Source organism: Perna viridis, chromosome 12 (assembly GCF_037379345.1).
Source record: "Perna viridis isolate PV_CMFRI_1.1 ecotype Kerala chromosome 12, ASM3737934v1, whole genome shotgun sequence".
NCBI classification, from domain to species: Eukaryota; Metazoa; Mollusca; class Bivalvia; order Mytilida; family Mytilidae; genus Perna; species Perna viridis.
In genome coordinates this window covers 16,019,296-16,035,916 of record NC_142456.1, presented here as the reverse complement: position 1 = coordinate 16,035,916, position 16,621 = coordinate 16,019,296, and the positions used below count along the sequence as shown (strand labels likewise).

Below are 16,621 nucleotides of genomic sequence, written 5' to 3'. Positions count from 1 at the left end.
CACACATAGTTAATACTACCATGACAAATATAAAAACTAAAATCGTGTCAAACAGTCGCTTCATACACTTGCCAAGCCTTGATATACACGGATAATATACATTAGTAAACATACAACTACATTTTTGTATCACATCATGTCTTTGTGTCCTTGATGAACGTTTGTACCATACTTAAAGTGACAACGGTAAGAATCATAGCGATATTACATGTGTACATGTTAAGGACGGTAAATATTGTGGTTGCATAGAAATTTATACCGATACTGTTTGAAGTTGATGGCTAAACTGTTGTTTTTTTATTCGGGTAGGGTTGTTATCCCTTCGAAACATTCCCCGTTTCCACTTTCTTCTTTATCGATAAAACAAATTAAAAATTACATTTCTTATTCAATACATACTCTTCTTCAAGTGTTGGTGGAATTTTAATTTAACCAGCAAAGGTATTTGACATTTTAATCACGGAATTGATATCCGGTTTGTGTATATCATTTTGGACAGGGTGTCCTTAAGGGACTACTTCATTAATCACAGCTATACGTCTCATTTGTGTAATCAATACGATTTAAAACGAAAATTACCCGAAAGGAAAAGAATTATCATTGATCTTAGTTAAATATTGAAACATTTCTGTTCCGAACGGCAAACCAATTATAGACCAGACAGTGCGTGTGGTTACGGAAACAAGCTTCGGTTATCCTTGGGGTCATGACCTTTCAATCGCTCCAAACTGTCATTATGTTTGATATTTTGCTTATTTATATTTAATTCATCCCACTCTTATATTCCATGGAAAACATTAGTTAGTTTTGTTTTGTTATTTAGGAGTGCAACGGTGCTTAACGCTGATAAAACTGACAAAAGAAAAAAAAATCATTTAAGCAATCAAAATAAATAAATCAATATATGAATAATAAATACGAAGAAAAATGAAATTATTAATTATGATGAATAAATAATTAAAGATCAGCATTATGTTAATACATGATTGAATTTAAAAAAAAATAGCTTCACTAAATTCATATGAATAACTGGTCAGATACATTTTAATATAATGATATACAAATATCATGAATTCACGAATATCAAACCACTCTTAGTTCAAAAACATTTATTCAAGTAACGATGATAAATTTTACATTTCTGTATGATTTAGGTTGTTTTATCTACTTCGAGGACGACTAGACATTTGCGATATCACACAATGGACGATGTGATTTGAGCAAGCGTTATGAAAACTTTGCTGTTCCGATTGGTTGTTGAGTGATTATACAATACAGTATTTTCCAAAAAAAACCAAAAAACAAAAACCTGATTGGTTGAAGCAATGTTGTGACGTCATAGAATGGCGATCGCTAGAATTTCTGCCATGACAGATGTCGAATATCAAACGGCTAAAATATTTTATAAAAATCAGAAAGAAAGATTTATAACTCGTAAAAGTTGAAAATCGCAAAATATCAATTCGTTTTATTTAATTTCAACAGCATAACAAACTGGCCGATGCTCGTTTGTTTTGATGTTGAAAAATAAGATAACTTGAGTTGATATTTGCGATATTCAACTCTCAATCATTTTGAAGGAATAATCAAGGGAACCAAGGTTATAGCGGTAATCAAAAGAATGTAATTCAGGGACAAAGACCAGACATGGAAAACAGATATACACAACAAAGAACATAAAGTAACTAAAATCATACATGCAAAGTAACAAAAGCAAATGAGCACCACGGACTCCACTAAAAACTGGGAGCATTGACTAGGTGTACCGGTAGGGTAAGCGTCCTATAATAACCTCTATCTATTATCATTTTGTGTTTCTGAGCTTAAATTCAAACGTTTTCAATAGATTTCAAGAAATTTTATTAAGAATGCAAATTGAAGGTTTTGTATGTACATCATACATTGAAACCAAGTTAAAGATATTTTGACATATTTATTATCGTTATATATGACAAAATAACGAATAAATATGAAAAATATGAAAAAAAGTTCCGTATACCTGGAGTTTCTACACGAGGCTGACTTATGCTTCAATCGTGACAGTCAACACGAAAACTTAATCAATAAATCATGTTATAACAGTAATAAATTAATGAAACATTAGTGAAGTCATGCGGAGAATTGTTGTATTAATAACGCCAGGATGCATACATTATCTTCAATTTTTGATATAATATTCGATAAAGTATGATTTCACACAGTACGTCCTACGTCAAAACGAAATGTATTAAAATAATAAACCATGTTTTCCATAAACATGCTAGGATAAAAGATTTGTTCGGCATAATTTAACGCGAAATTTACATTAAATCAATTTCATTTGAATAAATTCATCATATGAGGAAATCTAGAAATTTATTATCTTTGAAAATTCTAAATTTCAAATTATTGTCCTTGATTTATGTACGCAGCGTATGACTAAATCTGCATTAACAAGTGCATGTTTTGACAATGCTTTCAAAACTTCAGTCATAATGTACGGAACCGTATGTTGAATTATCAGTTTTGAATGTAGATTCATGGAGAATTTACGCTTCCTGTCTCGAAATTTCTACTATTAAATTTAAACCGAATCCCCATTTTTTAGGTTAATGGTCTTGTTTTCTAATGATGTCTTAGAAATCATGTTTAGTGTTGGATGTTAAGTGTATGCTACTTCTTATATCAATCCTTCATAGTTAATTTATTTTTGCTTTTTTCAAATCCTGTGAGTTGATGTAGTACTTGTTGTAAATGTAAGCATACAAAGCAATAAACAAAAAACAAGAATACCGGAATACCGTCAGAACAAACAAAAAATCCCAAGCGACATATAAACAGTATATTAACATCTCCAACCAAAAAAAAATTACAGAATCCAGAGGTTATATATATTTTTTCTCTCAGTCATTGGTCTATCCACCGAATTTGGACGATTCAAGGGTATAAGACCCAATTCTTTTACACTATTTTCGATTATTGAAGAACCTATGGATTAGTTTTGATTTAATGGTTTTTAAACGTGAGCTTTTATTAGTGTCGATGACTGCTTAGTTTAGTTAGCTGATTGCTAAATGATACTGAACAAATTTACTTTGAACTAGTGGACTATTTTCCATTATACAAACATTACAATGCATTTTCGTTACAGGTGATAAGAATTGATAAAATGTCAGCGTAGTCAATTGTCTCACCATGAACCGGTAGTGACAGCAGACTGTAGGACTCAATTATGACCCTTGTCATTTATAAATGTAAATTAACAAACGGAGCAAGCAGTATTTTGGTGTAGAATTTCTTTGGATTATTGTTGTACTCTTCTGAATTGAATTAGGGCAATTAAATAAAATGAATAAAGGTATTCGAATGACGGTTTTCTTTTAAGTTGCATTGTTGATTGATGTGCCGAATGAAAACGCGTTTGTACTTATTTAAACTACATCGAATTATTTGGGTCATCAGACCTAACAGTTGCATACTGAATATTATTATTTTCTTCTTATAGTTCGAGTGGTCGACTTCAAAAGTTAAAAGTTACAATGTACATTAGTACGAAGATCATGCACTGATCATCTCAAGCTCCACGCAGCAGCAGACGTGCGTTCCTCTCTTACCAACCGCTGTTTTCGAAATTTTCGGGCATTATTCAATTTATATGACAATCGGAAAATCATTCACTTTTTCCTTTTTTCCCGATTTTGCAAGATTCTTGCAATTTCTGAGATGGCTGGATGCAGCGTCTACAGTGAATTTGGACGTCAGTGTGTGTGTGCTTGAATCAACCTTCCATGCACCAAAATATGGTTCCTAATAGGATATGACATTTATTTCAATAAAAACGGGAGTTTGAACTTGTATACAATAAAGTAAGGTTTTAAGAGAAATATTGTGTAATTGATTGGTTTATATACATTTTAGAAAAAAATACCACTCGATTTCATTCAAATGGTCTTTATATGATTCTGGTATCTAAATTTTATCTTACCAACATATGATTATCATTACGAGCTTAGGATGAGCAAATGTAAAATGTAACATATGTTAATCATATCAGGCATTATTCATACACTGTACGATTATCGTGTGTATCACTATTGGCAGTGTGGGGAATTTCGCCAGAACAAATATTTCCCAGAAAATAAAATTCAAATTTGTTTATTTAAGTACCAGTCCACATAAACGCAGACACTTCCAATGGAACAGTGATTTATCGTGTAGAAAAACCCATCAAACAATCAATGCTTTCTTCAGTATACATAAGCCACACATTCACATAACGATAACCATTTCTGCATTCAGATCTGCACTTTTTAGAAAGTTATATATTCATCTTCAACTAAAAGCAACCAAATGAAACCAAATCACTCTTGCAAAGTGCAAATTTCATGTACAATCCTTCCAATTATTATCTCAAAAGCGCACCATCCAAATGAAAAAGTAAGATTGGTTATGTGATCGGTAACTGTTTCTGAACAAGAAATAAAATTGAATTCGGTGGGTTTTTGACATGCACGAATCATGTTCTGCCTAAATTTTACAAAGACTGCTACTTAAATATTTGTAAGAGTTGTGTCCCTTACCCTAGGTCTATCTCCTTAAATTTAAAAAAGTAAAGCTTGTTATTATGTAGCAACGTTACGTTAAAATGAATATTTAATCAGCTGTATTCAACTAAACCAAGACAAGAAACCACAAATAACTATATATTTTAGAGTTAACCTGGTCTGCTTGATACATTTGTTGGAGGCTAAAATAGTACTGTAAAAACTGTCTTAATCGATCTCGGAATAATCAGAAAATAAGTCTTAACCAAACACTTTTTACCGTCATTTTTTTAAAAATAAATTTTAATGTATTTTTAACATAATAAATTGAGTTACCCGCCTAAGGCCAACAAATTTAAAAGTTCACGAGATGTTAAGTATCACTCTAGCTAAGGACCATGCAAAATGTGATTTATGGGTAAAAAGCCTACATATTTTTATTTTTGATATTTTGTTTGAAATGTCATAGTAAACAGAAATTAACATGTGGTTTTTCATATAACCCGTGCTTTTAGGAGATAAAAATTGTAAAGAATGCACTGTAGACTTCCAAAATAAGGGAAATAACTCTGTAAATGACGCTCAAATACAGTAGAATCTACTGGCTTTTCAATGTTGATTATCTCCTAAGAGCAGGCAGATTTGAATGAATGATTACACATTTCATGGTACAGACCCATAAAACAACTTAATTACATAAATAGAAATATGTAGCCTATTTTAGGGTGTATCACATTTTTCAGATTTTGCATGATACTTACAAAGACAGCTACTTAAGTCTGAACAGCTTGTACTATATTTGATAGACAACTTTACACATGGGTGTTAAAAGTAATTTTCCTACTTCTGTTACAATTACGGTGACCATGACAATGCAATAGCTTACCAATGAAATTCAATAAGAGTGGGAACAATAGCCTAAATTTAAAAATAGAATTAATTCGTGTTGTAGTACATTAGTATGAAACATTTGTATTTCAAGTTGTGAGACCAATTCAGTTACGGTTGCCACATGCTGACTAAAATACAAAGAATTCGTCATGAATTGACATTTGCTAGTTTCGTTAATGCGTTCAATTGATATTTTTTCAGTTGAGATCATGTTTGAATACGATTTGGTTTGTTTTGCAATGCATTCATTTCAGTATTGCTTTGTCTTTATCCTTGACCGTTGGTTTCATTTTTCTTTTCTCTCACCTCATGCATAATGTATTTTAATTTTCTTAATCTACGATATTGTGACATTTCTTTTAATCAATAAACGTGAAGAGTTTTTTTGTATTATTTGAAAAACGAAACAAAAAATTTAATAAAATACAATGAATAGAAAAAAACATAAGCATCTTTTTTCTATTCTACTGTATTTAACGTGCTGAATTTACAGTACGTCTAACGGTGATGTTTGATTTATAAATATATAAGCATGTTCTGAGAGTGCCGACAGCTAAATAGAAAATAACAGGTGTGTAAACTCGAAATAAGAACACCACTTAATTATTCTTAAAACCGGGTTAAAAGTTATCTTTTAATCTCACGACGTTTTGCCCTGATGCCAATTGAACACTTTGTGAGGTTAAAATGTGTAAATATTTTTTCATTTCAAGTTGCATTCTGTTATCGTCTTGTTTTCAGGGTCTCATTTTTAAATTGCGTGTTTTGTCCTTTACAACTTTTGTCTTTGTAATCTAACAGCTGGATCCCATTGCATTGACGTTGATTCATGTATAGGAAGAAAATAAGTCGAATAAAAATTGTTATCAATACCGACGTTAATTGATCTACTCTCTTTGACCGTTTATCATCAATAAATTTACTGTCCAATGCATTATGATTGCTCGAATAAAACAATACATTTTAAACCATAAGAGTGACACTCCTCCTTTAAAAAGTAGTTTTTGTCATTGTTAAGAACTACTATTTTCATACCATGATTTTTGTTTTATTTTATACCATTTTATGAGTAGCTCGTCGAGTGTGTGTAGAAAATCAGAAGACGCTTAGCTTACATGCGCACACGGTCAATGCTTCCAGTTTTTAGTGAGGTCCTTTTTGCTCATTTAATATTGCTTCTTTGTACGTGTTTTTTTTTACATTTTTTTAATTCTTTGCTGTTTCGCAATTTTCCCTGTTTAGTCTTTATCCTCAGAATAAATTCCATGAAAACCGCTCAAATCTAAGTTCACTTAATTACTCTTTCAAATAGTCCGAAAATAGTCCGAAGTGAGGAAAATATCCTAGATATTTATTTGAATAAAAAAAATTGTATATCGTGAAACTGTAGCATTGATGCTACAATTTTGATATTTATTCAATGACTTTCGTTACATTTTTTTTACCCTAGTTTGGTGAACGATATTTATATTAAAAAAAATGTGTAAATAACCCGTCAACGCACTATCAAAGTTCAGTGGATAAGGTAAAAACTGACATTTTATTTTTACTGATGTTTAAACACCTTGCGCGTTTTTAGTAATAATTACTAGTTATTTTTCATACTGTGCCTATGGGTCTAGTCCCGGGTCCAAAGAAGAACTTCATGCAGCCCGCGTGTTATGCAAACATATGTTTGAATAACAAAAGGAAAATGATATACGTTGAAAGGATATAATTCGCTCCTGGATATAATGAATGCCTGCTTTATGCGACTTATTACGGGTCAAAAAGTGAATTTTATTTCGGTAATTTCACAATCCCACATCGATAAAAAGCATATGTGTAAATAAAATAATAAAAAATAATAAAGGAGGAAAATATATAACTCGTTTATGGACATAATATTGACTCTTATTATATCTGTTCATGTTGGAAATCTATAAATCGTACAAATATTTGTATACGTGATGTTATATATCCCCCTAAAGTATCTTTCAATAGAAATATCTATGAAAGGCATGGATGTATATCTCCAGGAGCAGCTCTTTATTACCTTATTGTCCACAGGTCAATAACAGAGTGAGTATATACAATTTGCAGGCCGTATGTAATTCCCGAATATGTTGTAATATTATAACTCCCCGAGGAGGGAAATGATTGCTGTAAATTTATCGGGATTGTATGATCTTATGAATAATTCAAACCCCTGAGGTCTTTTCATGCCGAGTCCCATGTAATTTGATTTGATTGCTTGCATTGATGATTTATTTTAACCACTTTTGCGTCGTTACCTATTGATATGTTTTTACTTCTCCTTTTGTATACATTTCTCTACCATGTAAATAGAAGCTTTTCCAGAACATACTGGTCCCAAATATGTAAAACGGTAGGCTATAGATTACTCTATTGATATGCGTTTTCCGGTCTGAATTTTATATGGGGCCTATGCTTTGTGAAAGAAAGAAATACACTGCTTTAAATGATTTACAATTAATATTAATATACGAGCTGAAATATTTACGTCAATACCATTTACAATTATATAAACTTATATCAGCATGGGCAACTGAAAAAGGGATTCGTCGGTCTATAATGCTAAACACAGTGTGGCATAAAGTTGGTTTAGTTTCATAAATGTAGGGTTTGGAATGAGAATTCATGGGCAATATTATCAAAAATATGTTAAAAACGAGAGAAAAAAAGGAGATATAATTGAAGGCTAAGATATCTAGGAAAATACGAAACAAAATTAGATGCACTCATTCAAAGAAAATAAAACCCGTCATTGTATTTTTAATGATAAGTCTATTGAATGAGCCTTCAAACCTCAAGGTCAAGGAAAAGGTCAAAATAAATAAAAGTATTATTTTTTTTAAATGTACAGCTAGGTATTGTGTGTATGATATTCAGATATACAGATAGTCCGAAATCTGTTAAGTCCACTTTTAGTTTTCAAAACGTTTCAGTACATGTCTATTTTTTATGTATGCAACATTTAGTTTTGCTTTAATTTAGTTTTTTATCTGTATGGTATATACGTATAAATGCAAGCTAGTAGCACATACTACAGTTTATTTTATGATCTTGAAAAAAAAAATGCTAAAAACAGTAAAAATTGCATTATAGATCTTAAAATATATCGGCAAATAATATCGAAGTGGGATGATTCAAATACGTCAAAATAAAACAACATGGTCTAAATATGAACAGATGAAACAGAGACGATCTGCATACACAATATAGTAAACGAACTAAAAAGAAAAACACTACCAATATGAAATCCAACAGAAAACCAAGAGTGACATCAGGTGATCCGGAAGGGTAAGCGGCATCCTCAATACTGAAAATGAGTATAATCTGGTAATAATCTAGCTACAATAATGCAATTCCGCTACACGTGTCAAACATTATTGATATTAAGAGTTTCAATTAAACACATCAATAAATATAGCTTTAATCACGTTGCTCAAAATAAAATATTGACTGAAACGATTAGCCTTTTATCTACACGTTATTATCATGAAAGTCAGAGTAACGAAATTCATATCCGTTTGTTTTGACTGAAGGACCTAAATCTTACTTTAACTGAAACTATACACTAGGAATATGGAAAAATGGTCTTCACAATCATAATGGATACATTTTCGTTCTAAGAAATACAGTGAAACCTGTCTTAACTGAACCTAGAATTAACTGAACACCTGCCTATACCAGACAAGTTTTGAAGTCCCATTGTGTCAGTTTAATGCATTTCGAACCGAACACCTGCCTATACCAGACACGTTTTGAAGTCCCATTGTGTCAGTTTAATGTATTTCGATACTGGATGAACCGTACACCTATGCAAACCGACCCAATTCTTCATTCCGAAAGGGGTTCCGTTTTGATTGGTTTACTGTATAAAACATGAACACAATAGTGAATCTGGTAAAACTTCTTAAAAAAAAACATTAAAAACAAACAAACAAAAAAAACACAAAACAAAAAACACAAAACACAAAACACAAAAAAAAACAAAACAAAACAAAACAAAAAAGAACAAAACAAAACAAAAAATCGCATTATGAACTCACACGAAAAGGACTCTTCCACTTAAACATTTCAATATCAAGCAGTTTCCTGTTTTTAAATGACGAATATTTGGATTGTATCATTGTATTTCTTAAAGCTTTAAATTTGTTACATTACAGGCTTCACTTTGCAGATAATCCAAAATATTTATTTACAACATGAATAAAGAAAAATCTACATTTAATTGAAAATAACGCCATACATTATCAAACCATCAGACTTCAACTTCAGTAAAGAAACTTGGGAACCTTTTTAAATATTGACAAGGCCAATTAAGTAATTGGAAAATCTGTTGATATTTAGATTTTATTCCTGGATAACTATCCAAGATGTCAGACAGAATTAACTAATTGCCAGGTTAACACTTTTCCAGGAGACAATCATAATTAAAGTGAAAGAAATGGAATTTAACCTTAGCATCATGATATCCACTTCATTAAATTCAAACTTATATCGGTGTTTACTTCAATAGAAAAATTCAGAATGAAAAACAAAAGTAAGAGGGAAGAAGAATATGTTATATTGATGTATATATCAAATGTAAAAATAACAGACTTAAACATATATGCTAGAAAAGTTATAGATAAAAAAACCATTCAAAACAAATAAAAAATCAACAAATATAAAAACTACCAAACAATAAAACAGACAGAAAACATAAGAGAAAAAACAGATAAGCCATATTATGCATATTTAGCTTAAACAAACAAGAAACAAACATACAACACTTAATATATGAATATTATGATAGACCCTCCAAATCCGACCCACCTTAAACAAGCTCCAACAACGAATGGCGACTGCAGTTAATACAACAACCATACACCATTGTTGAACGTAGGTCAAAATATGGAACGAAAAGAAGAAAAACAAACTTTTCTTTCTGATTACTTCTTCTACTCTAATTGATTGTAATATGTCATAATGTCATCATGTGTCAGGACAGTTTGCCATAAAGATGTGATAGATGACGTTTTAGCGGAGAAATAGGAGTATTTACGCGGGAAATTGATAATGCGCTTGGACTGAGATGAGAAGATATGATTGATAGACGAATTTAGTGGTATTGTCTTCTTTTGTAGAAAAGGAACAAATACGTCTGAAGTACTATGTGTGAAAACAGATGTAGCAAACATAGGTAATATATGATGGTAGTAGCATATAGATATTCAAGGTGTTCTTGTAGTAATCCGAAGTATTTAATCCATGGACAAAGACCAGACCCCGAAAAATTAATCAATCAATCAATCTTGAACACGCCTTGTTGTTAATGAATGAAAAAGTGTCTTCCATATTCCTACTACTTTTTATAGGACGAAATACACACCAGATGTATTTTTTCCTCACATACCTACTATTGATGTACGCTACTTGACATGCTGATACTAATAAAGAAAGTTAATCAGAAACAAGTGATGCAGTAAAACTATGAAAAAATGTAGATCAAAAGAAATTCAAAAAGAAAACCGCTTAAGACAACGAATACATCCTTTCATTTGCCTTAACACGCAAACAAGTATTCTAATGAAATTAATCTGCTTAAGGTTCTCATTATAGAAGAACTTTGATTTCTTGCCGTGTCGAACGTCTTCTGTAAGTAACATTTTTTTTTTTAAATGGTGCAGTTTGCATTTAGACTAAGTTATACAGAATAAATGCAGTTTTGAACGCAAGACGGCAAATATCTAAATAAGCCCTACATGACGAGATGTAATGTTCTGTCGAAACGTTAAAACAGTCGTTATTGTGTTCATATTCGACGTCATAGTCGATTTGACTTACGTTGTAACTGGAATTTCCGATTTGTTTTATTTTTCGGCAGTAACCTGAGATAGGAAATGTTTGGCAATTAGAACAATGAAAAAAAGGAAAGGAAAACAAGCAAAATAAACAAAATAAAAACAAATAAACAAACGAACAAACAAACAAAAACAATAAAGAAACAAACCAAAAACAAAAAACCGATGAAATTGCCAATAAATGTAGAATTCTATCATGTACTCATATACTGTCGTTAATATGCTTTACAAAAATGTTTTGTTATTTGTTTAATTTTTTTTGTAATAGAAGCAATCACGAAATTTATGTAGAACACAATGAGTTTTGTTAATGCATATGGTTTCACAGATGTTCTGTTGATCAAATGCAGCAAAGACTGCATATAGAACCGATCAAAGCAATTGTTAATCCTCTGGCTTTAGATATATTGATGTTGTCAGGTTTACCCGACTGTTATGTTGTCTTTTGTTTTATGTCATTGAAAACAAATTCTTGCTTATTCCTTTTAATGTTGTCATGATTGCTTTATACATATACTGTTTTATTTTTGTTATTCACTAAATAGGTCAAAACTAGTCAATTTTGCTTAAAATATAATCGGATACATTTATTCTGAAAAATGTAGACATTTAAATTTCTTTTATTGGAGATGAACAAAAACAACCATTTTCTCAATAACTGAGCAAAAGTTCTTGAATTTTGTTATGATGTTGCATACAAATGTTCTGTGTAATTCAACGAAAACAATAAACAGTCTGTCTTGCTTCAGCCAACTCAAACAAAACCTGACTTTCTAAAGCATTCTATACTAAGTCAACATTGCTGTCATTGCGTATCATTACGCTCAAGATTGAACATCATCATCGTCTGAGTTACCAAGTAACATAATTATTTGCTATTTTGTTAAGAGTCAGGCAGAAGGTTTACAAAATATACAACAAATCCAATTGATATTTGTATTGTATCATCCTCTGAGTTTTATAGAGTAATCAAGGGAACCAAGGTAATAGTGGTAATCAAAAGAATGTAATCCAGACATACACAACAAAGAACATAAAGTAACTAAAATCTTACTTACAAAGTGACAAAAGCAAATGAGCAACTCGGACTCTACTAAAACTCCACTATAGACAAGGTGCACCGGTAGGGTAAGCGTCCTCCGCTTTTTTTAGAAACACCCACCGAGTTGTTCATAAAAAGTCAAGTCCGGGGTAGACAAGAGAGGAAAGGAAAACCATGACACGTTAAGCAAATCAATTTTCATGGCGCAGATGAATACACCGTAGCGATCCACGAGTTCATGATATGACCATAAAATTTAAGTGGTGATGACTTTAATCTTGTAGTCATGTATATAAATATTGTATATTTTGATGCATATGGTGTTTCAAAGCGTTTACAGCATAAGAAACAAATGCATCAAGTCTAATTATAAAAAGTCTACAAGTACTTATAACCAAAAAGATCAAGTAACATTATTTTAGGTTTTTGATAAGAAATTAGAAAGCTGGTGAAACTATCCACGAAATTTGTGGATTACAGATATGATTTACAATGTTTCTAACTGTCGAAATATGACCAAATATCTGGTGAAAATTCAGAATGTATGATCAAAATGTCTAATTTTAATGATAATTAATTAGAGACAAAAATATGGAGCACATATTTCTGTTGTTACAAATGGTGCCTGATGTTTTAAAATGGTTTTATTAAAGCTATCATCGGTTTATGTTTCCAGTGTTAAATAGCATAGAAAATGGATGATAAACCAGCTATGAGAAATTTATATAGTCAGGAGCAATCGACCCAAATTTGGACTAGTTAGCAGTTTTCCAAATAGTTATTTGTGGTTGTTTGACATTTATTTTCCACCATTATGCCTTTTATTACTCTTCCAGATTGCTTTTGAGAGGGTATAAAAGGTTTTTTTATGCCCACAAAAGAACCAAATGTCACTCATATTCTAACGAATTAATTACACTCATTTAACAGTGTAAATTGAACATTGTTACATTATTTAACTACATTATTGAAATTGATTCCATTGTGTTTGGATTGGAATGAACTAAAAAGATTATTCAACTATTTATCCGTTTATTCCTGAATATAAAATATGCAAAATATTTTCAGATAATTTTACATAAATATCACACGAAATTCACACATACGTATTCTGTGATATAACTCACCACAAGAAACTGATGTCTATAGAATCTTCACTGAAATGTCACGTACTTTTGTCACAAGGAAAATGATGCAAGGTGAATTTCACAGGAACACCGAACACAATTTCTTGAAAATTTGATTGAAAGCTTGATTCAAAAGAGGTTCATATAAACTACTTTAACTTGTGTATTAAAATCTCATAAATTCATTTTAGATCAAAAAGGGTGTCAGGCATCTATTGTTCATTTTATTCTATTTAACACATACTATTATATTAAAAAAAACATAGTTTGCACTGAAATGATATGCAATGAACGTCAAAAGATCTTCAGAACAGTTCAAATATGCTTTATTTTATAAAGTGTTTCGAACTAAGAATTTATTTCTCTTTTACATATCCCTCCCAGTATTTTGGTAAAGACAGATCAACCTTTATCACAAACTGCTGTTTAAACTAAATAAGAAGATATTCATTACAAGACACGTCTAAAACAGTATTACAAAAATTTTATGCTACTAGTACTTTCTTTAAAAGAAAATCGACTATTCTAGGAAGTCTCAGAATGGGAATAATTTATGATCCATACAAAATTCCTTTGAAACTATATAAAAGATAGCAATAGGCGCTTTTGCATGTTATCCCAAATAAAAGATTGTAGCAATACAATTAATGACGGTTGTAATGCACTCTTTATATCCTAGAAAGTGACAAATGTTGTTTCGAGAAAGCAGCGCATTGAGAATAACGACCAATACAACTGCCTTAGATGTTAAATGTTTTGCATTCCCACAAAGTTCAATATTTTAATTTCGTTTCGTATTTTCACTTGATTACAAAGTTTGACACAAATGACTGAGCATAACAAATACAAGAATGTTATTGTTTTATCACACACACACAAAATTAGGTTCTTGTAGAAACTAAACACAATTGAATATATAGAAATGTTGTTTAAAATTCAAGACGTGGACGAGTAATTAAAGGAAACTAAGATTCTAGCAGGAATCAAAACAATGCAATCTAAAGATTAGGCAATGAAGACAGACATACACAACTTGGAGTCCAGTAAAAAGCTGGGAGTACGGAACAGGTGCGCCGGAATGGTAAGTCGCCTCTGCTTTTCTAGAAACACCCGCCGAATAAACTAATAATGTTATAGACCTGAGATGTAGTTGAAAAAGAATCGACAGCATATTGATCTTAAAGTACAGACAGAAAGTAGCATACACTCTTTAGCAAAAATTTAAGATTGTCAATAATGTACAATGTCCATTTTATTTCACACATGGTTAGTTAATTTCTCCTGTAGTAGATAGTTAGTGAAAAAAAATACGTCTTTGTTTAACTATATTAATATTGTCTTACATATTTCACAGTTTGATTTTATTTACTTAGTTCTTTACCAATTTGAAGACCTAACAATTTGGTATCTTTTACATTCAAGTTTCACAGTATATTCATGGCTTACATAAGTTTTTAGATTTTGATATGATTTATTTATTTTCTAAAAGTACGTTGTTCATCTTTGCACTTTTTTTTTGCATAATTCGCTGCGTTGTAATTAACGATTATAGAAAATTACATTAATTAATTTTTTAAGGGTCTTTTCAGATTAAATATTTTTTTTGATAAGGAGATGCTTAATATTAGGTACGTTACAAACATTTTTTTATGATTCGTTTTCTGATTTAAACGTTAAAAAAATGTCCAAGTTTGCAAGAGACTGGAATACTAATTGACAAAACAATCTTGTACCTTTGAAATAGGAGGAAGTTCGTAATTATGATTGTTTTAATTTGATATTTTTTAAATATATTAACATCATATTTTATGTCTCTTAACTATTTGTTACTCTTACAGTTATGTATAATTAGATCTAACAAACATTAAAACTACGTTAGAAATTAAATGATTAAAATATCGAATATGATGTGATACATTTGAAAACCGAACAAATTTACTTTTAAATCATAAGCGTAACTTACCTTTGAATCAACTGTTTCTGTATGAAATATGCAAACTGCTGCTAAAACCAAAATTGGGAATGCCAAAGAAGCCATTATAAACCTTGTAATCTTTTTTCTTCGCTGATGCCACAGAAAACTGAAAGGACTTAGAGGTTGATATGATGCTATATGTATACTTTAAACACACCCACAGGCAATGTCAACGTCACACCACGTGATCACGGGCAGCTTACGTTTCACGTTTCCGGAGATCGTTATGTTTATAATTAATTAATTCATATATTGTATGAACCATTTACATGGCATAGGGATCACGGCCGTTGTGGGATACTATTGTAAATCTTGCTCATAGGTAGTTATCGATATCAAATGATTTGATTTAGATTATTGCAGCAGAAGAATTAATATTTACTCTGATGAAAATCAATTCTTGTATTGGAATTACTCTTTTCTCATTTGTTGTGATATGTTTATTTTCGCTTATTAATATTTTTGAAATCTTAATCATAAGTTGTATGATATGAATGAATAAGAGACAATAGTAATTTTACGGAATAGTTATATACCGCCATGAAGTGTTTCAATTTTCTAAACAAGAGCCATAAAAAAACAGAGTTCTGCTGAGACTAAAGGATACGTAATACAATAGACACCCTTTTAAATTAAAAAGCATCGATATTGTGAGAATATGCGCTAATAATTAATTGACGATTGCATGTAATATCACTGAAGGTCAATGTCTTCAGAACTTTAAATTTGCAGGACGTCTTAATGTATTTGTGGTATTTCGTCAGTGAAAATAAAATAACTTTTACCTTAAATCGTATCTGCTAAACAAGGAAAAAGATACTCAAACATTACTTGATATTTACAATGAAACTGTTTAAATCCAATCACTGAATGAAGCAAAAACTTTTCTAAACCATACACCTTTAAAGTTCTTTTTATCAGTTTAAATGTTATCTAAACCAAGGAAAACCAAACAAATTTTAGTAGAACATTTAAAAAAAAAAGGTTCCGTTTAGGTAGGATTCACTATATCGTTCTGTCATGAACGATCTGTACAAACAATAATGAAAAAAAAACGTTCACATGATCAAAAACTCATTTACGGTAAATGTAGAAATAACATTGTTTTGCTGAGACAAAAACCATTTTGTCTTTAAAATAAAACAAATTCATTGACTAAAATTATTCAATATGGACTTTATATTTATTTAATTACACGCTGCATTACAATT

At 30.8% G+C, this 16,621-nt stretch overlaps 1 protein-coding gene across 5 annotated transcripts in view; it reads right to left on the bottom strand.

Annotated features, from left to right (window-relative positions):
* The window catches only part of LOC148601442 (uncharacterized), a 36,519-nt gene extending 20,844 nt beyond the window's left edge, over positions 1-15,675 (bottom strand). The window contains exon 1 of one of the 5 annotated variants that reach the window (XM_088555219.1): positions 15,399-15,675. In XM_088555219.1, coding sequence (XP_088411345.1) covers positions 15,399-15,473 — 75 coding nt within the window. In that variant the 5' untranslated portion in view covers positions 15,474-15,675. The remainder of the gene's footprint in view (positions 1-15,398) is intronic. The other 4 variants (XM_088555220.1, XM_088555217.1, XM_088555218.1 and 1 more) reach the window with 4 other exon arrangements.
* Positions 15,676-16,621: the final 946 nt, after the last annotated feature.